Here is a 26,815-nt window from a genome sequence, read left to right on the forward strand (position 1 = left end):
TAACACACTCACTGATGCTGCTGGTATAGCTGGGTCTGCTGTGACTCTGTACACACACATACACAGAGACACACACAGACACAAACAGACAGATTAACACACTCACTGATGCTGCTGGTATAGCTGGGTCTGCTGTGACTCTGTACACACACACATACACAGAGACACACACAGACACAAACAAACAGATTAACACACTCACTGATGCTGCTGGTATAGCTGGGTCTGCTGTGACTCTGTACACACACACATACACAGATACACACACAGACACAAACAAACAGATTAACACACTCACTGATGCTGCTGGTATAGCTGGGTCTGCTGTGACTCTGTACACACACACATACACAGAGACACACACAGACACAAACAGACAGATTAACACACTCACTGATGCTGCTGGTATAGCTGGGTCTGCTGTGACTCTGTACACACACACATACACAGAGACACACACAGACACAAACAGGCAGATTAACACACTCACTGATGCTGCTGGTATAGCTGGGTCTGCTGTGACTCTGTACACACACACACATACACAGAGGCACACACAGACACAAACAGACAGATTAACACACTCACTGATGCTGCTGGTATAGCTGGGTCTGCTGTGACTCTGTACACACACACATACACAGAGACACACACAGACACAAAGAGACAGATTAACACACTCACTGATGCTGCTGGTATAGCTGGGTCTGCTGTGACTCTGTACACACACATACACAGAGACACAGACAGACACAAACAGGCAGATTAACACACTCACTGATGCTGCTGGTATTGCTGGGTCTGCTGTGACTCTGTACACACACACATACACAGAGACACACGCAGACACAAACAGGCAGATTAACACACTCACTGATGCTGCTGGTATAGCTGGGTCTGCTGTGACTCTGTACACACACACATACACAGAGACACAGACAGACACAAACAGACAGATTAACACACTCACTGATGCTGCTGGTATAGCTGGGTCTGCTGTGACTCTGTACACACACATACACAGAGACACACACAGACACAAACAGGCAGATTAACACACTCACTGATGCTGCTGGTATTGCTGGGTCTGCTGTGACTCTGTACACACACACATACACAGAGACACACACAGACACAAACAGACAGATTAACACACTCACTGATGCTGCTGGTATAGCTGGGTCTGCTGTGACTCTGTACACACACACATACACAGAGACACACACAGACACAAACAGGCAGATTAACACACTCACTGATGCTGCTGGTATAGCTGGGTCTGCTGTGACTCTGTACACACACACACATACACAGAGACACACACAGACACAAACAGGCAGATTAACACACTCACTGATGCTGCTGGTATAGCTGGGTCTGCTGTGACTCTGTACACACACATACACAGAGACACACACAGACACAAACAGACAGATTAACACACTCACTGATGCTGCTGGTATAGCTGGGTCTGCTGTGACTCTGTACACACACACATACACAGAGACACACACAAACACAAACAGACAGATTAACACTCTCACTGATGCTGCTGGTATAGCTGGGTCTGCTGTGACTCTGTACACACACACATACACAGAGACACACACAGACACAAACAGGCAGATTAACACACTCACTGATGCTGCTGGTATAGCTGGGTCTGCTGTGACTCTGTACACACACACATACACAGAGACACACACAGACACAAACAGACAGATTAACACACTCACTGATGCTGCTGGTATAGCTGGGTCTGCTGTGACTCTGTACACACACACACACAGAGACACACACAGACACAAAGAGACATATTAACACACTCACTGATGCTGCTGGTATAGCTGGGTCTGCTGTGACTCTGTACACACACACACATACACAGAGACACACACAGACGCAAACAGACAGATTAACACACGCACTGATGCTGCTGGTATAGCTGGGTCTGCTGTGACTCTGTACACACACACATACACAGAGACACACACAGACACAAACAGACAGATTAACACACTCACTGATGCTGCTGGTATAGCTGGGTCTGCTTTGACTCTGTACACACACACATACACAGAGACACACACAGACACAAAGAGACAGATTAACACACTCACTGATGCTGCTGGTATAGCTGGGTCTGCTGTGACTCTGTACACACACACACACACAGAGACACACACAGACACAAACAGACAGATTAACACACTCACTGATGCTGCTGGTATAGCTGGGTCTGCTGTGACTCTGTACACACACACATACACAGAGACACACACAGACACAAAGAGACAGATTAACACACTCACTGATGCTGCTGGTATAGCTGGGTCTGCTGTGACTCTGTACACACACATACACAGAGACACACACAGACACAAACAGGCAGATTAACACACTCACTGATGTTGCTGGTATAGCTGGGTCTGCTGTGACTCTGTACACACACACATACACAGAGACACACACAGACACAAACAGACAGATTAACACACTCACTGATGCTGCTGGTATAGCTGGGTCTGCTGTGACTGTACACACACACATACACAGAGACACACACAGACACAAAGAGACAGATTAACACACTCACTGATGCTGCTGGTATAGCTGGGTCTGCTGTGACTCTGTACACACACATACACAGAGACACACACAGACACAAACAGGCAGATTAACACACTCACTGATGCTGCTGGTATTGCTGGGTCTGCTGTGACTCTGTACACACACACATACACAGAGACACACGCAGACACAAACAGGCAGATTAACACACTCACTGATGCTGCTGGTATAGCTGGGTCTGCTGTGACTCTGTACACACATACATACACAGAGACACAGACAGACACAAACAGACAGATTAACACACTCACTGATGCTGCTGGTATAGCTGGGTCTGCTGTGACTCTGTACACACATACACAGAGACACACACAGACACAAACAGGCAGATTAACACACTCACTGATGCTGCTGGTATAGCTGGGTCTGCTGTGACTCTGTACACACACACATACACAGAGACACACACAGACACAAACAGGCAGATTAACACACTCACTGATGCTGCTGGGTCTGCTGTGACTCTGAAACTCGCTGAGCTGACGCTTGCCGTCGCAAGCCAATCGCCGCATCGATTCCTCGACATCTAAAGTCGGCGCGATTTCTCTTCCCGTCGAATCCTGCCTGCTTGATGAGAAATCGACCAATCGCCGAAGAGATTCTACGCCCAGCAACGCGGCGATTTTCGACCGTCGCTGAATCGACCGTCGCGATTCCATTAGGCGACTCCGACCTCCGTCGACTCCGTCTCGCGTTCCCGACGGCGGCCATGGAGGCAGCGCGGAGTGGCGGAGTGGCGAGGCGCTGCGATGATGACGACAACAACAACGATGACGACAACAACGATGACGACAACAACAACGATGACGACAACAACGATGATGACGATGACAACAACGATGACGATGACGACGAGCTCACCGTCCAGACCGCAAATTTAATCTCCGGCTACGCCGCTCACCTGGCACAGACGGAGCAACAACAACAGCAACAACAACAGCAACAACAACAACCGCAGCAGCAGCAACTTTGTGCCGCTTCACAGCTCCTGGAGAGCGTCGGGGATTCTCTCCTGGAGCAGCACCGCGCCGCCTTCTCGGCCATGGTGAGCCGCCTGGTGGTGGTGGCGGAGGAGGCCGAGGATCTGCGTGGCTCGGCGCTCGCCGTGGCCCGGGAGATGTTCTCCGACGGGCACGTGAGCTGGGGCCGCGTGGTGGCGCTGGCGGTGTTCTGCGCGCTGCTCCTCAAGAGGCTCAAGGAAGCCGCCGGCGGCGGGGAGCGGAGGGCGGGGAGAGACGCCGAGGCGAGGGCCTCCGTGGCCCACGAGGTGGCCGCTTTCCTGGTGGCCTCGCGGAGTAGCAGGAGGGCCTGGTTCGTGCGCCAGGGAGGCTGGGTGAGACACGCGCTGTGGACACGTGACACCACCTGCTGTGGACACGTGACACCACCTGCTGTGGACACGTGCCACCTGCTGCTGGTGGTGGTGGTGGTCATTGATTAGTGGTGGTGGTGGTGAGTGGAGATGTGTGACCTGGTGGTTGTCATTGATTAGTGGTGGTGGTGAGTGGAGATGTGTGATGTGGTTGTCATTGATTAGTGGTGGTGGTGGTGAGTGGAGATGTGTGACGTGGTTGTCATTGATTAGTGGTGGTGGTGAGTGGAGATGTGTGACGTGGTTGTCATTGATTAGTGGTGGTGGTGGTGAGTGGAGATGTGTGACGTGGTTGTCATTGATTAGTGGTGGTGGTGGTGGTGAGTGGAGGTGTGTGATGTGGTTGTGATTGATTAGTGGTGGTGATGGTGGTGGTGAGTGGAGATGTGTGATGTGGTTGTCATTGATTAGTGGTGGTGGTGGTGAATGGAGATGTGTGACGTGGTTGTCATTGATTAGTGGTGGTGGTGAGTGGAGATGTGTGACCTGGTGGTTGTTATTGATTAGTGGTGGTGGTGAGTGGAGATGTGTGACGTGGTTGTCATTGATTAGTGGTGGTGAGTGGAGATGTGTGACGTGGTTGTGATTGATTAGTGGTGGTGGTGGTGAGTGGAGATGTGCGACCTGGTTGTGATTGATTATTGGTGGTGAGTGGAGATGTGCGACCTGGTTGTGATTGATTCGTGGTGGTGAGTGGAGATGGTGGGAACTGTGATTTTGGTGGTGATTATGACGTTGGTGATGGGTTCAGACGGCATGAGGATTATTGAGAATTGGGGGTGGGGGTTGTTGTTTTTTGTTACCAGGCGAGACTGAAGAGAAATTTAATTAGTTTTTTTATTTGAGTTTTGCCAAGTTGCTGCGACATGTCGTCAGCTTAGACAGCTTGGGGCTTCTGTGTAGAGTAGTGAGCGACTGGCAGTGGAGCGGCTTGTGTGTTTGTTAAATCGTGAGAGACGCCTAATCCCCTCTCTCGGACGGCAGAAATCGCCCTGTCGTTCATACCATCTGTATGTGTTTCTCGCCATTGCCTGTGGGGTTTTCAGCGGGTCCATGTTTTAGGAGAAGCATTTGTTTAAAGCGGTCAAATGTGTAAAAAAAACCCCAATTCGTCAATCCAAGACCTGCATATTAAGTTTGTGAAAACGCCGTTGCAGAGCAAATGTCCCGCTCTCCTCTTTTCGAACTCGGCAGCTGGGCCCCATCTGCCTCTCGAGCGCCCAGTTGCACCGCCTGTACAATCGCCAGCCGTGCCACTGCCGTTTTCGGGACCGACACCGCGCGCGCGTGCGCACGCACGACCGTACTGACGGCGGATTGCGCTCGTGTTCCCCCGGACGCAGGACGGGTTCGTGCGGGAGTATGAGCGGGAGACGCCCGGCAGCACGCTCAGAAACACGCTGGTGGCCGTCGCGGGGTTCGGGGCCATGGCGGGTCTGGCCGCGTTGGGCGTTCGCAAGATCCTCGGCGGTTTCCGCTGAACCTTCCAAGCGGGACGAGGCCCCGATCGTGTCCGGCTCTCGCGCACGGCGTGCCCCACGGCGTCGTCGCCTCCGGCCGAGCTAAACGGAGCACCGCTACCGCGACCGCGGGAAAAACATCGAGACTCTGAACAGACGCGGCACGCCCCCCCCCACCCCTGCAAAGTTAAATTGTGGTGCTCAACGCTTCCGTGGCGGTAGAATTTTTGCAAAGATGCAGCTGCAAATGCGCTTTTTTTTTCACGTGCCAATCTTCGCTGTTCGTTAGTTTCCATTTCGTTAAACCTGCCGCATGGGAGCGATTGCTGCTGGGGTGCGTGGTGCCAAATCGTTGATTGCATTCCGTGGGGCCTGTCAATGCTTTGTTAATATTTTGAACCTCTGTGCGAGCGAGGTTTTTGCGTCTTCCCAGCGAGAAAAACCCGACGGCCGAATGGAAATTGACGCACGTTGCTCTTGTTGGACAGCAATTATTTTACTTTAATAGAGTCGTTAAATTCACGTTAGTCTGGCTCGATGAGGCAGCATTGTAAGTGTTGGTAAAATTGAGCATTTCGGAAGCACTTATAATTTGTATTATTATTTTATTTAAATACAATTTCAGGACAAGGTGAAAGATTAGAAACGTGTTAACGCGTGCGTTATATAGTTGCTACCTCGAACACGGCTAGGAATTGAATGACGCTTGCCATCACGGCAGCGTTTTGGCCATAAACAGAGCAATCTGTTCTCGTTGTTTTGGTCTTCACGCAACTCGAGCAAGCGGGAGTTGAATTTGGCAGCGGGCAGCAACAGCCGCTGCAGCGCCTTGTGTGAAATTTGCAGGGTAGCAAAGCCTCAACTTGCAACACAAAAGGTTTAACTTTTTTTCTGCTCGTATGATGTAATATCAGGATTGTGTGGTTACACCGATAGTACCCTATTATTAGTGCGGGCCTAGAAGGTACACCGAGGAGACGGCTCCCAACCCATCAGGATCCTCCTCCCTGTGCGTGGCCAGGTGAACACGATAGGCAGCTTGGATGGGCCCTATGGTGCGCGGCAGTCTAAGTTTAAAGCCGCGTTTAGAAACGACAAGTCTGGTATCTGGTGTCTGGTTAATCGGCAGTGGGCTACCCCATAAAGTCGCCTTGCAACGTGTGTGCCACTACAAACCAAACTTTGGAGTTGTGAGGTGGCCGGGCCGGTGGGGGGGGGGGGGGGGGGTTGTGGATTCCTGTCAGGAGTTTTTCTCAACTTAGATTATTGAAAACAGAGAACCCACCACCCCCCCTCCCCCCTGTTTAAAATGGAACTCTGGGTAACCTTTACCCATTGCCCTGTCCTGGATTATATTTGAGTGTACCCTTACCATGCAATAATTACTTGGTTCAGGATAGATCTTTGATATTTTCCTAAGGTAAATCAATGGTGGCAGTTCTACTTGGGTGACACAGCGGGACACAGGCGCCATCGTGGCAACGCACCGCCGTCACCGGCGTGCAGCCCAAGGCGGTCGCTGCAATTTGCCGGCGGCGGCACAGCTCTTGAGAGTTCTGCGGTGAGGAAAAAAAAACAACGCGGCCACGGCTTGTTCAGCCCTGGGCACGGCTCAGTTCCTGCGAGTGGGAAACAAGAGGCATTCGGGTGACACTGTGCTTGTGCATGTGTAGTGATGCTACCATCACTACGCATGACGCTACCATCACTACGCACGACGCTACCATCACTACGCACGATGCTAGCATCACTACGCACGACGCTACCATCACTACGCACGACGCTACCATCACTACGCACGACGCTACCATCACTACGCACAATGCTACCATCACTACGCACGACGCTACCATCACTACACACGACGCTACCATCACTACGCACGACGCTACCATCACTACGCACGACGCTACCATCACTACGCACAATGCTACCATCACTACGCACGACGCTACCATCACTACACACGACGCTACCATCACTACGCACGATGCTACCATCACTACGCACGACGCTACCATCAATACGCATGATGCTACCATCACTGCGCATGATGCTTCCATCATTACGCACGATGCTACCATCATTACGCACGATGCTACCATCACTACGCACGATGCTACCATCACTACGCACGATGCTACCATCACTACGCATGACGCTACCATCACTACGCACGACGCTACCATCACTACGCACGATGCTAGCATCACTACGCACGACGCTACCATCACTACGCACGACGCTACCATCACTACGCACGACGCTACCATCACTACACACGATGCTACCATCACTGTGCATGACGCTACCATCACTACGCACGACGCTACCATCACTACGCACGATGCTACCATCACTACGCACGACGCTACCATCAATACGCATGATGCTACCATCACTGCGCATGATGCTTCCATCATTACGCACGATGCTACCATCACTACGCACGATGCTACCATCACTACGCACGATGCTACCATCACCATGCATGATGCTCGACAATCTTCAGACCTTATTGGTGCTTTCAGTTCCCGCGCCGTCTCTCTCAATACAACAATTAAAGAGTGTCTTGTTTATTTGCCCGACACGTGTTTTATGTTTTACTCTGCCAGGGCTGATTCGATCGTAGCTGAAGTGGAATTGAGGCCAAGAAAGGCGTTCAGTTTACGTGTGCGTTTTTTTTAGATTGTGTGTCTTGTTTATCGTAATCGCCGGCCACGGTCAATCCACTGCTGGATGAAGGCCTCCCCAACCCATCGCCACCTTACGGCCCTGCGATGGTAACAATCCATCCGGAAGTCGATTTCGTCGCTCCATCTCATCCCGGGGGGGGGGGGGGGTGTGGGGGGGTGTCCCTCTTTTGGCTGCTGCCACACTTAATAGGCTCGGCAACGCACAACATCGCCTTCAGTGTACCTAGTTGTTTGCTGTTCAGTCCGCTGCTGAATGAGGACATCCCCGTGCTACTCACCGCTCACTTACCACTCACTCACAATTCACTCACCACTACTCTTTGGTTCTATTCGGTAAAGTCACGTAGGTAAAAAATAAAACAACAAAAATCACGACGTTTCGGCCACAACACAAGTGGCCTTCATCAGGTGAAGGGAACAGACTGTCTCGAAGACTGCGCTGGAGTGAAACAGAGCCAAGCTCAAACTACGACCTATAAGCTGTGTGAGAGGGATTAAGGTGAAGGAACAAAACTGTCGGGATGACAGAGCTCCAATGAACGCTGGGTGAGAGAAGAGAGGCACCCCGACAAAGGAGTTTACACATCACTCACCACTCACTCTCCGCTCACTCCCCACTCACTCCCCACTCACTCACGCTCACTCACTGCTCACTCACCACTCACCCACCACTCACCGCTCACTCACCACTCACAGCTCACTCACCACTCACAGCTCACTCACCACTCACCGCTCACTCACTGCTCACCATTCACTCACCACTCACTCACTGTTCACTCACCACTCACTGACCACTTACCACTCACTCACCGCTCACCACTCACTCACCGCCAGCATTTACACCGGGGGGCCAGCCAGCATTTACACCGACCGGAGCCAGCCAGCCAGCGTCCCGTGCAACGCGCCGCACACGGCTGCATTCTTCTCATTGAAATCGTGACCTGAATTTTGACCGAAGCGGTTTGTTTGTCGTCGCTAACCCCCCCCCCCCCTGCAGACGAAGGAAAGGGCACCACCACCCCACAGGGCACCACCACCACCCCCCCACAGGGCACCACCACCACCCCCCCACAGGGCACCCCCCCCCCCCCCTTCGAGCCGACGGAGAGATGATGACGCCCGCCGACAGATCCATCTCACGGCAAATTCCTGAGCGGCTACACAAGAGACAGGCGGGCAGCCGAGTAAAGACAAACACGGAGCGGGAGGGGCCTCTCTGAGTGGTTTATTGTCCCAAGATAAACACACGCCAGCAAACACACACACACAAACACACACACAAACACACACATGCCTGCGTACGTGCGCGTACGAGCGGTCGTATTAAAAACTCGGGTGACTCAGGTCCACCACCAGCACTACCAGCACCACCACCAGCAACGCCACCACCACCAGCACTACCACCAGCACCACGAGCACTGCCACCACCACCACCAGCACCGCCAGCACCACCAGCACCACCAGCACTACCACCACCACCACCAGCACTACCACCACCACCAGCACCACCACCACCAGCAGCAACACCACCAGCACTACCACCACCAGCACTACCACCAGCACTACCACAACCACCAGCACCACCAGCACTACCACCACCAGCACTACCACCAGCACCACCACCAGCACTACCACCACCAGCACCACCATCACCAGCACCACCACCAACAGCACGACCACCACCACCCCCTCCACCATCATCAACACAACCTCAACCACCACCACCACCCCCTCTCCACCATCATCATCACCACCCCATCACCTTGTATATTTTTGGCAGCAGCAGCAGCAGCACTATTCACAACCACAAGTTCTCAACACAGCGCCTGCCAAAGGGGTAGCCTTTCAGACGTGCACACTCCGACAGAGGAGATGTGGGTCGATAACGCATTAGGTTTAAAACCGCATTGAGGTATTAAAACAAATAATATCAAACGTGAGCGATGATACGAAAATATGTATATACAAAAACATGCAGCTTATGATAGAGGAAAATTATGTACAGCCAATCATTGGAATGAGTTCTCCTTAGACATAATGGAGGATTTTCACGACCGACATTTATATACATTAATAAAGTTTAATTCAGAATTAGCTTGACCTGTGATAACTTTTGATTATAAATTTTAAATATAAGTGACACATTTGTATCAAACTCCGTAATTATTTCCCGCAGCAAAATGGTCCCATCATAGACGTCATTGATGACTGCAATGAACTGAAAGGGAACTCCAAGAAACTGAAAGAGAAACCCAAGAAATGAGTTCCAGTCCATAAAGTTTTAAACTTGCCACCTTTATTATTATTATTACGTCTTCAGCACAGCAGCAGCAGCACGGAACAACTTCAGGGAATGGCTCTGTCACAACTCGCATTTAAAATTGTACAGTGTGGCTCTTTGCGAGACGCCGCGGGCGCACGGCGTGCGACTCTTTGCAATGAAACTCGACGATGTTCATGTACGTGGAGCGAGGAACAACGCTGAATGTAAAGAGGCATCGCGATCGTAAAGACTGCGAGCGCGAGAAAGAAAAGCGTCCTTCAAAAGACAACTCGCCCAGGCGTCTACGCGACGAGGCGACGGCAAACCCCGACGCCCCCAACGGCTCGCCAAACCAGCCCGGTGGCGACGGCGACGTCGCAGAGCAGCGCGGCGCGCGCCGCCGTCGGCACGAGCATGAGCAGCAGAGCCGTGGCCGGCGTGGCACCGAGGCGCGGGACCCCGTTGCTGACGGCCGCCCGCCTCGCCGCCGCCGCCGCCGTCGCCCCTGCGGGAGGGTGCGGAGAGGAGCGGGCGGCGAGAGATGCGCGGGGGAAGTTGTCTCGCCCACGTGCGACCCCCGCGACCTTTGACCTCGATCAAGAAAACGGGACCGTGCGTTTGTTGTTGTTTTTGCACCTCGGTATCGGAATGTTTATCCGTGCCGTCCTTTCCGAATCCGGCGGCCTGCGACGTGTCCGCTTGGCGGATGGAGGCCCAGAGGGCTTTACAAGCCATCACCATCTTTCACCGATCCATACAACCCCATTTCAACTACCTGGTGAATTGAAACGCATCGCAGCATTTTCCGCAATTTGACCGACTGTGACATCGGCGTTGGGTGCCCGATGGGAACTCCTGCGGTGAGCACCAACCCCCCCACCCCCCACCACGCTCTGTGCCATAACAGCAAAGTCTGCCCAGAGTTACGATGCTGAGAATATATTTTTTATTGTCAAACCATTCTCCCGTCTCCCTTTGCCTGCAATTTAGTTGACTGCCCTCGATGTGTGCATCTCCATTAGTCTATGGGAGCCTTTAACATTGAAGTCTATGGGAGCCTTTAACATTGAAGTCTATGGGAGCCTTTAACATTGAAGTCTATGGGAGCCTTTAACATTGAAGTCTATGGGAGCCTGTAGCATTGCAGTCTATGGGAGCCTGTAACATTGAAGTCTATGGGAGCCTTTAACATTGAAGTCTATGGGAGCCTGTAGCATTGAAGTCTATGGGAGCCTGTAACATTGAAGTCTATGGGAGCCTTTAACATTGAAGTCTATGGGAGCCTTTAACATTGAAGTCTATGGGAGACTTTAACATTGAAGTCTATGGGAGCATTTAACATTGAAGTCTATGGGAGCCTGTAACATTGGAGTCTATGGGAGCCTTTAACATTGAAGTCTATGGGAGCCTTTAACATTGAAGTCTATGGGAGCCTGTAACATTGGAGTCTATGGGAGCCTTTAACATTGAAGTCTATGGGAGCCTGTTGCATTGAAGTCTATGGGGAGCCTGTAACATTGAAGTCTATGGGAGCCTTTAACATTGAAGTCTATGGGAGCCTTTAACATTGAAGTCTATGGGAGCCTTTAACATTGAAGTCTATGGGAGCCTTTAACATTGAAGTCTATGCGAGACTTTAACATTGAAGTATATGGGAGTCTTTAACATTGAAGTCTATGGGAGCCTTTAACATTGAAGTCTATGGGAGCCTTTAACATTGAAGTCTATGGGAGCCTTTAACATTGAAGTCTATGGGAGCCTGTAGCATTGCAGTCTATGGGAGCCTGTAACATTGAAGTCTATGGGAGCCTTTAACATTGAAGTCTATGGGAGCCTGTAGCATTGAAGTCTATGGGAGCCTGTAACATTGAAGTCTATGGGAGCCTTTAACATTGAAGTCTATGGGAGCCTTTAACATTGAAGTCTATGGGAGACTTTAACATTGAAGTCTATGGGAGCATTTAACATTGAAGTCTATGGGAGCCTGTAACATTGGAGTCTATGGGAGCCTTTAACATTGAAGTCTATGGGAGCCTTTAACATTTAAGTCTATGGGAGCCTGTAACATTGGAGTCTATGGGAGCCTTTAACATTGAAGTCTATGGGAGCCTGTTGCATTGAAGTCTATGGGGAGCCTGTAACATTGAAGTCTATGGGAGCCTTTAACATTGAAGTCTATGGGAGCCTTTAACATTGAAGTCTATGGGAGCCTTTAACATTGAAGTCTATGGGAGCCTTTAACATTGAAGTCTATGCGAGACTTTAACATTGAAGTATATGGGAGTCTTTAACATTGAAGTCTATGGGAGCCTTTAACATTGAAGTCTATGGGAGCCTTTAACATTGAAGTCTATGGGAGCCTTTAACATTGAAGTCTATGGGAGCCTGTAACATTGAAGTCTATGGGAGCCTGTTGCATTGAAGTCTATGGGGAGCCTGTAACATTGAAGTCTATGGGTGCCTTTAACATTGAAGTCTATGGGAGCCTTTAACATTGAAGTCTATGGGAGCCTTTAACATTGAAGTCTATGGGAGCCTTTAACATTGAAGTCTATGGGAGCCTGTAACATTGAAGTCTATGGGAGCCTGTAACATTGAAGTCTATGGGAGCCTTTAACATTGAAGTCTATGGGAGCCTTTAACATTGAAGTCTATGGGAGCCTTTAACATTGAAGTCTATGGGAGCCTGTAACATTGAAGTCTATGGGAGCCTTTAACATTGAAGTCTATGGGAGCCTGTAGCATTGCAGTCTATGGGAGCCTGTAACATTGAAGTCTATGGGAGCCTTTAACATTGAAGTCTATCGGAGCCTGTAGCATTGAAGTCTATGGGAGCCTGTAACATTGAAGTCTATGGGAGCCTTTAACATTGAAGTCTATGGGAGCCTTTAACATTGAAGTCTATGGGAGACTTTAACATTGAAGTCTATGGGAGCCTTTAACATTGAAGTCTATGGGAGCCTGTAACATTGGAGTCTATGGGAGCCTTTAACATTGAAGTCTATGGGAGCCTTTAACATTGAAGTCTATGGGAGCCTGTAACATTGGAGTCTATAGGAGCCTTTAACATTGACGTCTATGGGAGCCTGTTGCATTGAAGTCTATGGGGAGCCTGTAACATTGAAGTCTATGGGAGCCTTTAACATTGAAGTCTATGGGAGCCTTTAACATTGAAGTCTATGGGAGCCTTTAACACTGAAGTCTATGGGAGCCTTTAACATTGAAGTCTATGCGAGACTTTAACATTGAAGTATATGGGAGTCTTTAACATTGAAGTCTATGGGAGCCTTTAACATTGAAGTCTATGGGAGCCTTTAACATTGAAGTCTATGGGAGCCTTTAACATTGAAGTCTATGGGAGCCTGTAACATTGAAGTCTATGGGAGCCTGTAACATTGAAGTCTATGGGAGCCTTTAACATTGAAGTCTATGGGAGCCTTTAACATTGAAGTATATGGGAGCCTTTAACATTGAAGTCTATGGGAGCCTGTAACATTGAAGTCTATGGGAGCCTGTAACATTGAAGTCTATGGGAGCCTTTAACATTGAAGTCTATGGGAGCCTTTAACATTGAAGTATATGGGAGCCTTTAACATTGAAGTCTATGGGAGCCTTTAACATTGAAGTCTATGGGAGCCTTTAACATTGAAGTCTATGGGAGCCTTTAACATTGAAGTCTATGGGAGCCTGTAACATTGAAGTCTATGGGAGCCTTTAACATTGAAGTCTATGGGAGCCTTTAACATTGAAGTCTATGGGAGCCTTTAACATTGAAGTCTATGGGAGCCTTTAACATTGAAGTCTATGGGAGCCTTTAACATTGAAGTATATGGGAGCCTTTAACATTGAAGTCTATGGGAGCCTGTAACATTGAAGTCTATGGGAGCCTTTAACATTGACGTCTATGGGAGCCTTTAACATTGAAGTCTATGGGAGCCTTTAACATTGAAGTCTATGGGAGCCTTTAACATTGAAGTCTATGGGAGCCTTTAGCATTGAAGTCTATGGGAGCTTTTAACATTGAAGTCTATGGGAGCCTTTAACATTGAAGTCTATGGGAGCCTTTAACATTGAAGTCTTTGGAAGCCTTTAACATTGAAGTCTATGGGAGCCTTTAACATTGAAGTCTATGCGAAACTTTAACATTGAAGTCTATGGGAGCCTTTAACATTGAAGTCTATGGGAGCTTTTAACATTGAAGCCTATGGGAGCCTTTAACATTGAAGTCTATGGGAGCCTTTAACATTGAAGTCTATGGGAGCCTGTAGCATTGCAGTCTATGGGAGCCTTTAACATTGAAGTCTATGGGAGCCTGTAACATTGAAGTCTATGGGAGCCTTTAACATTGAAGTCTATGGGAGCCTTTAACATTGAAGTCTATGGGAGCCTGTAACATTGAAGTCTATGGGAGCCTTTAACATTGAAGTCTATGGGAGCCTGTAACATTGAAGTCTATGGGAGCCTTTAACATTGAAGTCTATGGGAGCCTGTAGCATTGCAGTCTATGGGAGCCTGTAACATTGAAGTCTATGGGAGCCTTTAACATTGAAGTCTATCGGAGCCTGTAGCATTGAAGTCTATGGGAGCCTGTAACATTGAAGTCTATGGGAGCCTTTAACATTGAAGTCTATGGGAGCCTTTAACATTGAAGTCTATGGGAGACTTTAACATTGAAGTCTATGGGAGCCTTTAACATTGAAGTCTATGGGAGCCTGTAACATTGGAGTCTATGGGAGCCTTTAACATTGAAGTCTATGGGAGCCTTTAACATTGAAGTCTATGGGAGCCTGTAACATTGGAGTCTATAGGAGCCTTTAACATTGACGTCTATGGGAGCCTGTTGCATTGAAGTCTATGGGGAGCCTGTAACATTGAAGTCTATGGGAGCCTTTAACATTGAAGTATATGGGAGCCTTTAACATTGAAGTATATGGGAGCCTTTAACACTGAAGTCTATGGGAGCCTTTAACATTGAAGTCTATGGGAGCCTTTAACATTGAAGTCTATGGGAGCCTTTAACATTGAAGTCTATGGGAGCCTTTAACATTGAAGTCTATGGGAGCCTGTAACATTGGAGTCTATGGGAGCCTTTAACATTGAAGTCTATGGGAGCCTTTAACATTGAAGTCTATGGGAGCCTGTAACATTGGAGTCTATAGGAGCCTTTAACATTGACGTCTATGGGAGCCTGTTGCATTGAAGTCTATGGGGAGCCTGTAACATTGAAGTCTATGGGAGCCTTTAACATTGAAGTATATGGGAGCCTTTAACATTGAAGTATATGGGAGCCTTTAACACTGAAGTCTATGGGAGCCTTTAACATTGAAGTCTATGGGAGCCTTTAACATTGAAGTCTATGGGAGCCTTTAACATTGAAGTCTATGGGAGCCTTTAACATTGAAGTCTATGGGAGCCTGTAACATTGAAGTCTATGGGAGCCTGTAACATTGAAGTCTATGGGAGCCTTTAACATTGAAGTCTATGGGAGCCTTTAACATTGAAGTATATGGGAGCCTTTAACATTGAAGTCTATGGGAGCCTGTAACATTGAAGTCTATGGGAGCCTGTAACATTGAAGTCTATGGGAGCCTTTAACATTGAAGTCTATGGGAGCCTTTAACATTGAAGTATATGGGAGCCTTTAACATTGAAGTCTATGGGAGCCTTTAACATTGAAGTCTATGGGAGCCTTTAACATTGAAGTCTATGGGAGCCTTTAACATTGAAGTCTATGGGAGCCTGTAACATTAAAGTCTATGGGAGCCTTTAACATTGAAGTCTATGGGAGCCTTTAACATTGAAGTCTATGGGAGCCTTTAACATTGAAGTCTATGGGAGCCTTTAACATTGAAGTCTATGCGAGACTTTAACATTGAAGTATATGGGAGCCTTTAACATTGAAGTCTATGGGAGCCTTTAACATTGAAATCTATGGGAGCCTTTAACATTGAAGTATATGGGAGCCTTTAACATTGAAGTCTATGGGAGCCTGTAACATTGAAGTCTATGGGAGCCTTTAACATTGACGTCTATGGGAGCCTTTAACATTGAAGTCTATGGGAGCCTTTAACATTGAAGTCTATGGGAGCCTTTAACATTGAAGTCTATGGGAGCCTTTAGCATTGAAGTCTATGGGAGCTTTTAACATTGAAGTCTATGGGAGCCTTTAACATTGAAGTCTATGGGAGCCTTTAACATTGAAGTCTTTGGAAGCCTTTAACATTGAAGTCTATGGGAGCCTTTAACATTGAAGTCTATGCGAAACTTTAACATTGAAGTCTATGGGAGCCTTTAACATTGAAGTCTATGGGAGCTTTTAACATTGAAGCCTATGGGAGCCTTTAACATTGAAGTCTATGGGAGCCTTTAACATTGAAGTCTATGGGAGCCTGTAGCATTGCAGTCTATGGGAGCCTTTAACATTGAAGTTGTTAGGGTCGCCGGCCCCCGGGATCTCCCCTGCCTGCGACCCTGTCCGCGAAGTACCGACGCTCCCAGACTCTCCACTAGTGTGGGAGCTGCCGCCGCCGCACTCCTCCCCTGGCGGGGAAAGGTCGTCGCGCTCCTGTTCCCCCCCCTGTGCCGTCCCCCCCCGAGTCCGGGTCTGCTGCCGGTGGGACATCCCACTCGACCCCCCTGGGACCCGCTAGCGCTTCGCCGGCACCCAAACGCGACGCTCCCCGCCCGCGCAGTCCCACGCACCAATCACACGCGGGTAACAGGGGGTCAAAGGTCGGAGGGTAAGCGACGTCGTTCGTGCTCACTCCGACGCTTGGGGGGATTGGTTTAAACGGGTTTAAAGGGCTATGCGATGGGCATGCGTGCGAGACGGGTATCCGCTCGCAACGCAGGAGTCCGCAGCCGACGGTTCGTAGCGCACACAATCCACGCGGCGCCGCTCCACACACGCGGCGACCACCGAGAACAGCAAGCGAACCCACGCTTCCACTCTCTTTCCACACCCTCGCAAAAACCACCACACCAGTCTGTTATGTAACGACCACCGCGACAGCAAGCGCACCCACGCTTCCGCAATAACCACACCAGTCTGTTATGTAACGACCACCGCGACAGCAAGCGCACCCACGCTTCCACAAAAACCACACCAGTCCGTTATGTAACCGCCGACGATTTATTCCACCACGTCGGCGAGCCCTTATTTAACCGAGTCAGTCGGGATCAGCGGGGCAGGACCGATCTATCTCTCGATAGTCGGCACTACACTCTACCTGTCCTTCTCCCCTTTACCCTCTCCGGTTTTGCTCTTAAGCTAAGTCCCAACTCCCTCTCTCTCTCTCTCTTACTCACGGTTCGTCGTCACTGCCGTCTGGTCCTCGCGGCGCGTCGATACGTCCCACGGACGTTCGTGCGGCTGGACTCGGGAGTTGACGGGCCTGGGGTTGACTCGAGTAGCCAGAGAACCTTTTTCCTTCGCCCTGACCCGCTTTATTCTTTCTACATCAAAGGGGCTACCTGGTGCCGACTCGCGGGCCAATCAGCTCGCTGGGATCACCCGCCAATCGGTAGGCCCATCTGTATCCCAGCATCCCCCGGGCCGTTGCTTTCAGCGACGTCCGCATCTAAATTTACCTGCTCAGCGACCCTCCAGCCAGAGGGCGACCCTGCTTTCCCGCCGCTCGTGGCTCTGCCCTCCTACCTGCCTGCTGACCCGTGTGTGTTGTGTGTGCTGTCTACCCGCGGTGGCTCGGCAGCCCCGTCGTGACCATGTAATTACAACCAAAGTCACGGCGCCGCGGTGGGTGTTAGCGTCGGGGGAGACCGTCCAATTCCCTGGCTGCAGGAAACCGTGAAGATTATCCCTTTACGAGGGCTTCTGGGTGAAAACCTGTCGGCCAGGGTGTCTCCCCACGCGCTCTAATGGTGGGGGAGTGCGTGCGTGTGTGTTCCGGTGGGGGGGGGGGGGGGGTGGGGAGGTGGTGGGGTGGAGCAAGGTCGGCCTCGTCGCTCGGAGCGGCGAGATCGCAGGTGGGCCGCCCGCCGATCGGCTCCGTGGCGGCGGCATCACATAGCCCCCCGAGGTGCCAGTCCCCGTCCCGGGTTGACTGGAGCACCTCGCCTGGGCCGCGCTCACGAGGTAGCGCTGCGGGGTCCGGGGGATCCGCCCGGATCTCGTGGCTGGCCTCGGGGGAGGTGGCTCCGTCCTCGGGGTTTCCTGCAGCGGTCTCCTTCTCCACTCCAGTGGCTCCTCCGATCCCTCGGCACCTGGGGGCTGGGGGACAAACTCCGCGGCAGCGGGGTTTAAAGGGCGGCGTCCCCGCCGTCCTCTGGCGGGGCCGGGACGCCTCGGGGCTGGGGGCACGGCGGGGCCCATGTAGTGCGCGAGGCCCCCGAGCACGGGTGGCGCAGGGGCACCGGGGTTTCGCGGTACTCGGGCAGCGAGGTTCTCCCCCGCCGGGGCTGCCCTCCATGGTTTTAAGCGGCGGACGTTAACCACCGTTTCTCGGCCCCTCTCTCCACCCTGGATTAATACCGTCCAGGGAGAGATCTGCCGTACCACGGTCCAGGGGCCCCGCCAGTAGGTGGTCAGCTTCCCCACCTGTCCGGCCCCGACGCGAGGGGTGTGTAGCCACACCTTGGTACCTGTCAAGAAAAGGGGGGGCTCCACGCGGGGTCGGGTGCTCTGTTCCTGTCGCCGATGCGCGGCCTCCCCTTGCGGGTAGGCCCGGTCCCGGACCCCTCGTAGGGTCTCCATCAGATGTTCCACGGGGCGACTCCCTTCCTCCGTTTGGGGTGGAGGAATGCCGAACAGCAAGTCTGCGGGTAGACGAGACTCACGACCAAACATCATTAGGAACGGGGTTTGTCCCGTCGATGTGTGCACCGTGGTGGCGTAGGCGAACAGGGCGTAGGGGAGGTGTTCGTCCCAATCCCGTTGGTTTGCGGCCGCCATACGCTTGAGCTTTCCGGCCAGAGTCTGATTCATACGTTCAACCATACCGTTCGCCTGGGGGTGGTACGCCGTGGTTCGGTCTTTCTGGATCCCGAACTCCCGGCACAGCGCCTGAAACAACTCGGCCTCGAACTCGCTACCCTGGTCGGTAAGGACTCGCTCCGGGATCCCGTGCTTAAGTACATAGTGCTCCACGAACGCCCGGGCTACTACCAGGGCCGTTTTATCGGGGATGGCCACCGCCACGGGGTAGCGGGTGAAGTATTCCACCGCTACGAGGATATAGCGGTTGCCCCGGTGGGATCGTGGGAATGGCCCCTGGAGATCGATGCCGACCAGCTGGTTAGTCCGACTGACGCGGAACGGCCTTAGGGGTACTTGGTATCGTGCCGGTTTCGGCCCGCACTGCTGACAAGCGCGGCAGCCCTGTACCCAGGCGGCCACATCTTGCGTCAATTTGGGCCAGAGATACTGGCGACGCAGAGTCTCCCGAGTGCGCCGTTCCCCGTCATGGCCCCCGAGCGGGTGGTCGTGTACCAGCCGTAGCAGCTGGGGTCGCACCTGGGCGGGAACACAGATGCACCCCGGCTGGCCGGCCTCGGTTAACTCCCGTACCACCCCGTTCTGCACACACAACCGGGCATACAAACCGCTCCAGGGCCCTGGTAGGGTGCTTTTCCCCTCCCGCAGGGCCGCTTCCACCGCCGCCAGATCCGGATCCCGCTGCTGGGTCTGCCTCAGCTGCTCGTCGCTCAGGCCCGGGAAGGCGCAGCCGACGTCCTCCTGGATCCGTCCGATCGGGGCGGGGTGGTCCACGGGGTCCCGAGTCGTGGGCCCTGCGCTCGCCGGGCGGCCGACTGGGTCCGCGCCTCCACCTGTGGGGGTCTCTGTGGCGCATACCGCACTCTCTCTCGCCGGGGGGGGGTTAGGTTCAGCGGGTTCCCGGGGGTCCGTTGCCTGTCGGCAACGTCCCCCCGTGAAGCACGGGCAGGCCTCCTCCGCCCTCGTCTCGGCACACACCGCGGGTCGCCGTGATAATGCGTCCGCGTTTGCATGCGTCCGCCCCGCCCGGTATTCGATCTGCAGGTTGTACTCCTGCAGCTGCGCCAGCCATCGGGCCATCTGTCCCCGCGGTTCCTTGAAGGTGAGGAGGAACTGCAGAGCATAATGGTCCGTGCGCACTCGACATTTCCTGCCGTATAAATACGGCCGAAACTGTTTACACGCGAAGATCACAGCGTACAATTCCTGACGGGTCACACAGTAGTTCAGCTCGGCCCCGCTCAGGGTCCGGCTGGCGTACGCAATCACCCGTTCCACCCCTTCCTGCACCTGCGACAACACCGCACCCAGCCCGCTGCTGCAGGCGTCGGTGTCCAAAATAAAGTCGGTGGTAAAATCGGGGAAAGCCAGTGTGGGGGTGTGTGTGAGGTGGTCTTTGAGGGTGGTGAAGGCCGTCTGGCAGGCCTCCGTCCACTGATAGGGGTTCTTGGGGGAAGTGAGTTGGGTGAGGGGGCGTGCAATCTCGCTGAATCCCTTTACAAATCGACGGTAATAGGTGGCGAGCCCCAAGAATGACCTTATCTCCGACAGGTTTCTTGGCTGTGGCCAATCCACTACGGCGCGTACCTTGTCCGGATCGGTGCGCACCCCCGCCTCGCTGACGCGATGTCCGAGGTACCCCACCTCGCGCTGTGCGATGTAACACTTACGCGGCTTGAGCTTGAGATGAGCCGCTCGCAGTCGCTGGAACACCTCCCGTAACCTGGACCAGTGCTCAGACAGAGATCTACTGAACACGATCACATCATCCAGGTAAATCAGGCATTGCTCCCACTGCAAGCCCCGCATCACCAACTCCATCAGCCGCTGGAACGTCGCGGGCGCGTTGGTGAGCCCGAACGGGAGTACTCGAAACTCGAATAGCCCCATCGGGGTGGTGAATGCGGTTTTTGGCCGATCCTCCTCCGTCATCTCCACCTGCCAGTACCCGGACGCGAGATCGAGGGTGGAAAAATACCGCGCTCCGGCGAGGCTGTCAAAGGTGTCGTCGATGCGCGGTATGGGGAAGGCGTCGCCGAGGGTGACTGCGTTTAGTTTGCGGTAATCGACGCAAAACCGGGTTGACCCGTCCTTTTTTGTTACTAGCACCACCGGGGCAGACCAGGGGCTCGCCGAGGGCTGAATTATGTTATCGCGGAGCATGTCCCTGACCGCCTCTTTGATCTGGGCGCGTTCGGGTGCGCCCACGCGGTACGCGGGGAGTTTTATTGGTCGGGCGGCCCCGGTGTCGATTTGGTGCTTAACGAGATCTGTGCGACCCACGTCTGAATCGTGTTCGCTGAACACGTCGGCGTACTCCCGCAGTAACCCGCGTAGCTGATCGGCCTCTCCCTTGGGTAAATCTGCCCAAGGTACGTGTACCGCGTCAAGAAGGGGGACGACCTCGGCGTGGGGAGTCGGGCCGACTCGCCAGGCCAGGTCTTGTTGGTCCTCGGGGCGACCGGGGTCCTCCGCCCAGAGTGCGAATACCGAGTCGCTGGAGTGGCGCGCGTGTAGGGGGTGCACGGTGGCTACTGTGGTGCGCCGTCGTAGTATTGCTGGGGTGCCGTGGGGGTTAAACACACGCATGAACAATCGGCCCCCATCGGCGTTTACCAATGTGGCTGACCCCACAACCCCGTATCGTTTTGCCAACTCCGGGTGAGGAGTTAGCATTACCTCCCCCAATGGTCGGTGCGCGGGGTCGGTGGAGGGTGTCGCCACAGGTACCAGCATCTCGGCGAGCGGCCCGATGGTGACGGCCGTCGTCAGGGTAGCGGCCACAGGTGTGAAGCGGGGGCGATTCGGCTCCCGTCCCAGGAATGGAATCCGTTCCCCGCTGCCTTCCACGGTGGCGCACCGCTGTCGGGGCTGCACGTTGAGCCCCAGCTTTTCCAGGAGGTCGGTACCTGCGATACACTCGTGGCACAGCACACTCGAGACGTAGAACTCCTGAGTGCACACCTGGTTTCCGAGACGGACCTCGAGGGAGATCCTTCCCAGCAACCCCATCCCGGCTCCGCTCGCTGTGTGCAGCGCGCAATCCGGGGCCGGCAGGCGGCTCACGTCAACCCCGAGCACGCTGCAGTGCGCGGCGCTCACGAGTGAGGCTACGGCCCCCGTGTCCAGTAGGATCCGGGTGCGCTGCCCGTTCACCTGTCCTTCCACCAGTGACGTGGCCCCCGTGATTCCTGCCACCAGCTCCCGTAGCCAGTCGCCCGTCCTCACCGCGTCCTTGGGTGTTGTGGCCGTGACCTGTGTGGGTGTCACTTGCTTACCATTATTATTATCGTCGTTTTGTTTCGGGACCTCGGTGATTGCACCCCTAGGTGGTCCACTCTCTAGGGGGCGTTGGCGTTTAACCCTTCGGTATATCTAGCGCGGGCGATCTGTGGGCAGTCTCTCATGAGATGCCCCTGACGGCCGCACATATAACACGCCCGGGGGGGGGTGGCGGCTCCATAGTGGGCACCCTGCCCGCTCCCTCTCCCCCCCGTGCGCCGCTGCCCAGACTCTGCTTCTAGTCGGGCTACCCTCCCAGCTAGCCCTCCCAACTCGGTCTGAATCGTCTCTACCGTAGTCTGCAGCGTAGTCACATGTGCCCGTACTTGGGTTACGTTGTTGTCCACTTGGGTTACTTTGTTGTCGATCCCCCCGATGCCCGCCTGTATCCCCGCTACCCATCCCGGGGTGGTCTCGCGGGATACCGGAGGCCCCCTTTCCCGACCCCCTACCATCCTGGTGAGCTCCTGTTCCTCCTCTTCCTCCTCGGTGGACAGACTTGCGATGGTGCGCTCCCGTCCCAGTCCTCGGAGCTGTGCGCGTTCGCTAGAAATTCTTTCACATTTGCGCGCGCGCTCGACAAGGGCATCAAAGGAGAGGCGCGTACAGTTCACGTCTGGCTGCCACCACGCCGTGCGCATTAAGTATCGCTGGATTTTCTCTGTGGCCAGCTCCTCAATCGCTTCCGTGGTGTGCCTCGGGCGTGCGATCTTTGTTAGCTCACGCACATCCTCGGCATAATCGCGCAGGTCCTCGCCGGGTTGGCGACGGCGTGCCTCTAAGGCCGCTTTTGCCTCCTCCTCATCGCGCGTACCGAAGCGCAGATCAAGTCGGCGCATCAGCTCCTCTAGCTGTGTCTGCGCGCTTGCGGGTAGGGCTTCCACAAAATCGGCTGCCCGCCCATCCAGATTCATATTAAGTTGACGTAGCGTCTGCGCGTCCGTCCACCCATTAATTTCCTTAGCCCCTAGGACGTTGCGGGCAAATGCTCTCCACGAAGGTGTACCCCGGCCAGTGAATATATGCCTTATTTTCGCGTGGGGTAACGCGGGGGTTCGTACCGCTTCTGACACCATATTGTTAGGGTCGCCGGCCCCCGGGATCTCCCCTGCCTGCGACCCTGTCCGCGAAGTACCGACGCTCCCAGACTCTCCACTAGTGTGGGAGCTGCCGCCGCCGCACTCCTCCCCTGGCGGGGAAAGGTCGTCGCGCTCCTGTTCCCCCCCCTGTGCCGTCCCCCCCCGAGTCCGGGTCTGCTGCCGGTGGGACATCCCACTCGACCCCCCTGGGACCCGCTAGCGCTTCGCCGGCACCCAAACGCGACGCTCCCCGCCCGCGCAGTCCCACGCACCAATCACACGCGGGTAACAGGGGGTCAAAGGTCGGAGGGTAAGCGACGTCGTTCGTGCTCACTCCGACGCTTGGGGGGATTGGTTTAAACGGGTTTAAAGGGCTATGCGATGGGCATGCGTGCGAGACGGGTATCCGCTCGCAACGCAGGAGTCCGCAGCCGACGGTTCGTAGCGCACACAATCCACGCGGCGCCGCTCCACACACGCGGCGACCACCGAGAACAGCAAGCGAACCCACGCTTCCACTCTCTTTCCACACCCTCGCAAAAACCACCACACCAGTCTGTTATGTAACGACCACCGCGACAGCAAGCGCACCCACGCTTCCGCAATAACCACACCAGTCTGTTATGTAACGACCACCGCGACAGCAAGCGCACCCACGCTTCCACAAAAACCACACCAGTCCGTTATGTAACCGCCGACGATTTATTCCACCACGTCGGCGAGCCCTTATTTAACCGAGTCAGTCGGGATCAGCGGGGCAGGACCGATCTATCTCTCGATAGTCGGCACTACACTCTACCTGTCCTTCTCCCCTTTACCCTCTCCGGTTTTGCTCTTAAGCTAAGTCCCAACTCCCTCTCTCTCTCTCTCTTACTCACGGTTCGTCGTCACTGCCGTCTGGTCCTCGCGGCGCGTCGATACGTCCCACGGACGTTCGTGCGGCTGGACTCGGGAGTTGACGGGCCTGGGGTTGACTCGAGTAGCCAGAGAACCTTTTTCCTTCGCCCTGACCCGCTTTATTCTTTCTACATCAAAGGGGCTACCTGGTGCCGACTCGCGGGCCAATCAGCTCGCTGGGATCACCCGCCAATCGGTAGGCCCATCTGTATCCCAGCATCCCCCGGGCCGTTGCTTTCAGCGACGTCCGCATCTAAATTTACCTGCTCAGCGACCCTCCAGCCAGAGGGCGACCCTGCTTTCCCGCCGCTCGTGGCTCTGCCCTCCTACCTGCCTGCTGACCCGTGTGTGTTGTGTGTGCTGTCTACCCGCGGTGGCTCGGCAGCCCCGTCGTGACCATGTAATTACAACCAAAGTCACGGCGCCGCGGTGGGTGTTAGCGTCGGGGGAGACCGTCCAATTCCCTGGCTGCAGGAAACCGTGAAGATTATCCCTTTACGAGGGCTTCTGGGTGAAAACCTGTCGGCCAGGGTGTCTCCCCACGCGCTCTAATGGTGGGGGAGTGCATGCGTGTGTGTTCCGGTGGGGGGGGGGGGGGGGTGGGGAGGTGGTGGGGTGGAGCAAGGTCGGCCTCGTCGCTCGGAGCGGCGAGATCGCAGGTGGGCCGCCCGCCGATCGGCTCCGTGGCGGCGGCATCACAAAGTCTATGGGAGCCTTTAACATTGAAGTTTATGCGAGACTTTAACATTGAAGTATATGGGAGCCTTTAACATTGAAGTCTATGGGAGCCTTTAACATTGAAGTCTATGGGAGCCTTTAACATTGAAGTATATGGGAGCCTTTAACATTGAAGTCTATGGGAGCCTGTAACATTGAAGTCTATGGGAGCCTTTAACATTGAAGTCTATGGGAGCCTTTAACATTGAAGTATATGGGAGCCTTTAACATTGAAGTCTATGGGAGCCTTTAACATTGAAGTCTATGGGAGCCTTTAACATTGAAGTCTATGGGAGCCTTTAACATTGAAGTCTATGGGAGCCTTTAACATTGAAGTCTATGGGAGCCTTTAACATTGAAGTCTATGGGAGCCTTTAACATTGAAGTCTATGCGAGACTCTAACATTGAAGTATATGGGAGCCTTTAACATTGAAGTCTATGGGAGCCTTTAACATTGAAGTCTATGGGAGCCTGTAACATTGGAGTCTATGGGAGCCTTTAACATTGAAGTCTATGGGAGCCTTTAACATTGAAGTCTATGGGAGCCTGTAACATTGGAGTCTATGGGAGCCTTTAACATTGAAGTCTATGGGAGCCTGTTGCATTGAAGTCTATGGGGAGCCTGTAACATTGAAGTCTATGGGAGCCTTTAACATTGAAGTCTATGGGAGCCTTTAACATTGAAGTCTATGGGAGCCTTTAACATTGAAGTCTATGGGAGCCTTTAACATTGAATTCTATGCGAGACTTTAACATTGAAGTATATGGGAGTCTTTAACATTGAAGTCTATGGGAGCCTTTAACATTGAAGTCTATGGGAGCCTTTAACATTGAAGTCTATGGGAGCCTTTAACATTGAAGTCTATGGGAGCCTGTAACATTGAAGTCTATGGGAGCCTGTTGCATTGAAGTCTATGGGGAGCCTGTAACATTGAAGTCTATGGGTGCCTTTAACATTGAAGTCTATGGGAGCCTTTAACATTGAAGTCTATGGGAGCCTTTAACATTGAAGTCTATGGGAGCCTTTAACATTGAAGTCTATGGGAGCCTGTAACATTGAAGTCTATGGGAGCCTGTAACATTGAAGTCTATGGGAGCCTTTAACATTGAAGTCTATGGGAGCCTTTAACATTGAAGTCTATGGGAGCCTTTAACATTGAAGTCTATGGGAGCCTGTAACATTGAAGTCTATGGGAGCCTTTAACATTGAAGTCTATGGGAGCCTGTAGCATTGCAGTCTATGGGAGCCTGTAACATTGAAGTCTATGGGAGGCTTCAACATTGAAGTCTATCGGAGCCTGTAGCATTGAAGTCTATGGGAGCCTGTAACATTGAAGTCTATGGGAGCCTTTAACATTGAAGTCTATGGTAGCCTTTAACATTGAAGTCTATGGGAGACTTTAACATTGAAGTCTATGGGAGCCTTTAACATTGAAGTCTATGGGAGCCTGTAACATTGGAGTC

The 26,815-nt window shown here is 52.9% G+C and overlaps 2 protein-coding genes across 2 annotated transcripts in view; one reads left to right on the forward strand and one right to left on the reverse strand.

Annotated features, from left to right (window-relative positions):
- Positions 1 to 3,296: 3,296 nt before the first annotated feature.
- Positions 3,297 to 8,051, forward strand: LOC142915876 (induced myeloid leukemia cell differentiation protein Mcl-1 homolog). The gene is made up of 2 exons (XM_076061510.1): positions 3,297 to 3,964; positions 5,347 to 8,051. The coding sequence occupies exons 1-2, from the start codon at positions 3,341 to 3,343 to the stop codon at positions 5,482 to 5,484; spliced, it is 762 nt and encodes a 253-aa protein (XP_075917625.1). The 5' UTR covers positions 3,297 to 3,340; the 3' UTR covers positions 5,485 to 8,051.
- Positions 8,052 to 10,724: 2,673 nt separating this feature from the next.
- The window catches only part of LOC142915856 (neuronal cell adhesion molecule-like), a 58,448-nt gene continuing 42,357 nt past the window's right edge, over positions 10,725 to 26,815 (reverse strand). The window contains exon 14 of the mRNA XM_076061486.1: positions 10,725 to 10,927. Within this exon, the coding sequence (XP_075917601.1) occupies positions 10,725 to 10,927 (203 nt within the window). The remainder of the gene's footprint in view (positions 10,928 to 26,815) is intronic.

The sequence above is a fragment of the Petromyzon marinus genome, unplaced genomic scaffold (genome assembly GCF_048934315.1).
Source record: "Petromyzon marinus isolate PM22_M1 ecotype Great Lakes invasive population unplaced genomic scaffold, UKy_Petmar_22M1.pri1.0 PM_G_Scaffold_36, whole genome shotgun sequence".
Taxonomy (NCBI): domain Eukaryota; kingdom Metazoa; phylum Chordata; class Hyperoartia; order Petromyzontiformes; family Petromyzontidae; genus Petromyzon; species Petromyzon marinus.

What these genes read in the sequence shown, in the direction of transcription:
- LOC142915876 (XM_076061510.1), top strand. Translation starts at nt 3,341, where the DNA reads ATGGAGGCAGCGCGGAGTGGCGGAGTGGCGAGGCGCTGCGATGATGAC. An exon ending in TCGTGCGCCAGGGAGGCTGG is followed by an intron (nt 3,965 to 5,346) that starts GTGAGACACGCG and finishes CCCCGGACGCAG; the next exon opens with GACGGGTTCGTGCGGGAGTA.